The sequence below is a fragment of the Protobothrops mucrosquamatus genome, unplaced genomic scaffold (assembly GCF_001527695.2).
Source record: "Protobothrops mucrosquamatus isolate PMUCROS unplaced genomic scaffold, P.Mucros_1.0 scaffold17919, whole genome shotgun sequence".
Lineage (NCBI taxonomy): Eukaryota > Metazoa > Chordata > Lepidosauria > Squamata > Viperidae > Protobothrops > Protobothrops mucrosquamatus.
This window is the reverse complement of record NW_015403678.1, coordinates 1-3,162: the sequence shown is the minus strand read 5'-3', so window position 1 is coordinate 3,162 and position 3,162 is coordinate 1. Positions and strand designations below refer to the sequence as shown.

The following is a 3,162-nucleotide window of genomic DNA, read 5'->3' as shown; positions in this document are numbered from 1 at the left end:
TTAAAGTGGCCACGGTTGAGGACCCCTGCGTTATGCCATCCTTGCAGCAGGTGTGTGTGTGTGTGTGTGTTAGGATGGCATCCTTGTCACCATAATGGGTTTAACTCTCGCACACGAGCATCGCAACCTTTGCGAGTCTTCTGGCTCTTCCACGGTTTATATTTTCCTGTGCAGTTATCCGAGTGATGCGTTAAATGTCGGAATCTGGCCGGAATAATGAAAGCAGCAGCTCAGCCACTACTTGAGAAATAAGGAGAGAGGTCCTTAGAGCAGCAGACCCTGCTCAGGAGGACTTTTCTGTGGGTCTGGGATAGCTGTGCCCCCCCCACACACCCACGCAACTGCCCCCTCCTCTCCTCTCCCAACAGGCCCTGCAGGACTGCGTTGAAGATTTGGTGCAAAAGTTTCGGGACGATGCCATCAACCTGGTGGTGGGGATTGATGCCATGGGATTTATCCTGGGTACGTCTCTCTCGCTTCTCTTTCATGCCCCTCAGCCACATCCTCAACCTGGGGGGGGAGGGAGACCCTCTTTGAGGGGGCAAGCCACTGGAGGACAAATGGATAGCAAGCTCCTCTCCCTCCTAGTACTGATGATGTTACCTAGTTGGGCCATGAAATGTCTGCAAGGAAAGCACCCAACTCAGAGAGCATTAAGGACCCCACAGTCCTTCTTCTCCTTCCTCTCCTCCTCCTCCTCCTCCTCCTCCTCCTACTACTACTACTACTACTACTACTACTACTAGTAGTAGTAGTAGTAGTAGTAGTAGTACTACTACTACTACTACTACTTTTGCAAACCTCCATTCCCTTCTAGCACTGATGATGTTCCCTAGTTGGGTCATGAAACATCTGCAGGAAAACCGCCCAGTTCAGAGAGCACCAAGGACCCCACACTTCTCCTCCTTCTGCCCCCTCCCGTTCCTCTCTTCCTCCTCTTCCTCCTCCTCTCCCCTTTCTCCTCTTCCACTCCACAACCCCCCCTCCCTTCTAGCACTGAAGATGTTCCCTAGTTGGGTCATGAAACGTCTGCAAGGAAACCACCCGGCTCAGAGAGCACCAGGGACTCCACAGTCCTCCTCCTCCTCCTCCTCCTCCTCCTCCTCCTCCTGCTCCTTTCTTGCACTGATGATGTTAACTAGTTGGGTAAAGAAATATCTGCAAGAAAACAACCAAGCTGAGAGAGCACCAAGGACCCCATAGTCCTCCTCTTCCTCATCCTCCTCCCCTCCTCCTCCTCTTCCTCCTCCTCCTCTCCACAAACCCCACTCCCTTCTAGCACTGATGATGTTCCCTAGTTGGGTCATAAAATGTCTGCAAGAAAATCACCAGGCTCAGAGAGCACCAGGGACCCCACAGTCCTCCTCCTCCTCCCCCTCCCCCCCTCCTCCTCCTCCTCCCTTCTAGCACTGATGATGTTCCCTAGTTGGGTCATGAAATGTCTGCAAGGAAACCACCCAGCTCAGAGAACACCAAGGACCCCTCATTTCAATCCTGAGCTACAAAGATTCTCCTTCATTGGGACATTGAGTCCCTCCCTGGCTAGTGACTCTCAATTGGCTGAATTCTTGTCTCAGGGTTGTTATGGCTAGGATAAAACAGGGAGAAAAACAGAGGTCAGCAACCATTAAGCCATGGCCCCACCCTCCCTAGAGGCTTTCAAGTGGGGCCGTTCGAACACCTGCCAAGTGTAGCTCCCTGGAGTCAGGGGTTGGACTAGATGACCTCTGAAGTCCTTCTAATTCATCATGTAATGATTCTAGGAAGGATGGAAGGAATAGCTTACTAAGGACCGGGATCCGGGGCTCCTCCCCACTCTTTCCTCTCACCCAGGCGCCGCCATCGCCGTCACCCTCCGAAAAGGCTTCGTGGCCATCCGGAAAGCCGGCCATCTCTGTGTCGAGACTCGCACCCAGACCTACCGGGACTACACAGACCGTGAAAAAGTGATGGAAACCCGCGCAGACGCCATCAGCCCAGGTAGAGGATTCCTTCTTAATGACTGATTAAATTTGCAGTTGGATGCAATTCTGTGCTCCTTTGCTAGCTGGGGGCCCTCTGCTGGGGGGGGCACTGCCAGGGGGGCATCTGCACAGGGTGGGCATCATGGTATCCACCGCTGTGGCCACAGCCAGAAAGTGGGCTGAAAAACTCCACCTCCACTTGCCGGGACCCCTCTTAAGGGCTGGGGGGGCAGGGGGGACAGCTGGGTGAAAAAGACCCCAGACCCATCTTGGTTCTGCCCCCCTTTCCAGGTGTCCGGGTCCTGCTGGTGGATCAGTGGGTAGAGACAGGGGGCACCATGCAGGGCGCCATCCAGCTGGTGGAACGCCAAGGCGGTGTGGTGGCAGGTAAGGAGGGGAGGGGGCACCCAGGATGGATTTCTTCCCCATGTTTGGCCTGAGTAGGACTAGTCCTTGAAGCCTCCACCTGCAGTGGTAGTCTACCTTAGCAGCTACAGCCCTATCAGATCCAGCAGGGGTTCTTAAACGCATTTCATGGCTCCCAGTGCAGCCTCCATGTTCAGAGATAACAATTATTATTATTATTATTATTATTATTATTAATAATAATAATAATAATAATAATAATAATAATGCAAGAAGATCGCACAGACTGACTACAAGCAGCGGCATGACAAAGTAGCAACAATGGTGCATTGGAAGATCTGCAAGAAATATTATTTGCCTGCAAGCAAAAACTGGTGGGATCATAAAATAGAGAAAGTCATAGAAAATGATAAAATTAAACTGTTCTGGGACTTCAGAATTCAAACAGACAAGCACCTGCAACATAACACCCCGGACTTAACAATTGTGGATAAGAAAGACAAAAAAGTCTGGGTAGTGGACGTGGCAGTGCCTGGAGATGGCAGAATAGACGAGAAAGAACTGGAGAAGATAACAAAACACAAAGACCTACAAATAGAAACAGAAAGACTGTGGCAAAGGCAAGCAAGGGTAGTACCAATAGTAACAGGCACCTTAGGTGCAATCCCCAAACAACTGGAGCACCCCTTGAACACCATCATCGGCATTGACAAATTCGCTATTAGTCAATTGCAAAAGGCGGCCTTACTAGGAACTGCTTCCATCCTGCGATGAGATCTGTAATAACATCAAACATCCACATCTGCCTATCCCAGGTCCTTGGGAAGGACTC

General features: G+C 51.2%; 1 protein-coding gene across 1 annotated transcript; it reads left to right on the top strand.

The window, feature by feature from the left end:
* Positions 1-314: 314 nt before the first annotated feature.
* Positions 315-2,351, top strand: LOC107301841 (adenine phosphoribosyltransferase-like; the record flags this gene model as incomplete). The annotated part of the gene is made up of 3 exons (XM_015831013.1): positions 315-462; positions 1,834-1,980; positions 2,256-2,351. Coding segments are annotated over 3 exons (391 nt in total), but the record flags the coding sequence as incomplete, so codon positions are not given.
* Positions 2,352-3,162: the final 811 nt, after the last annotated feature.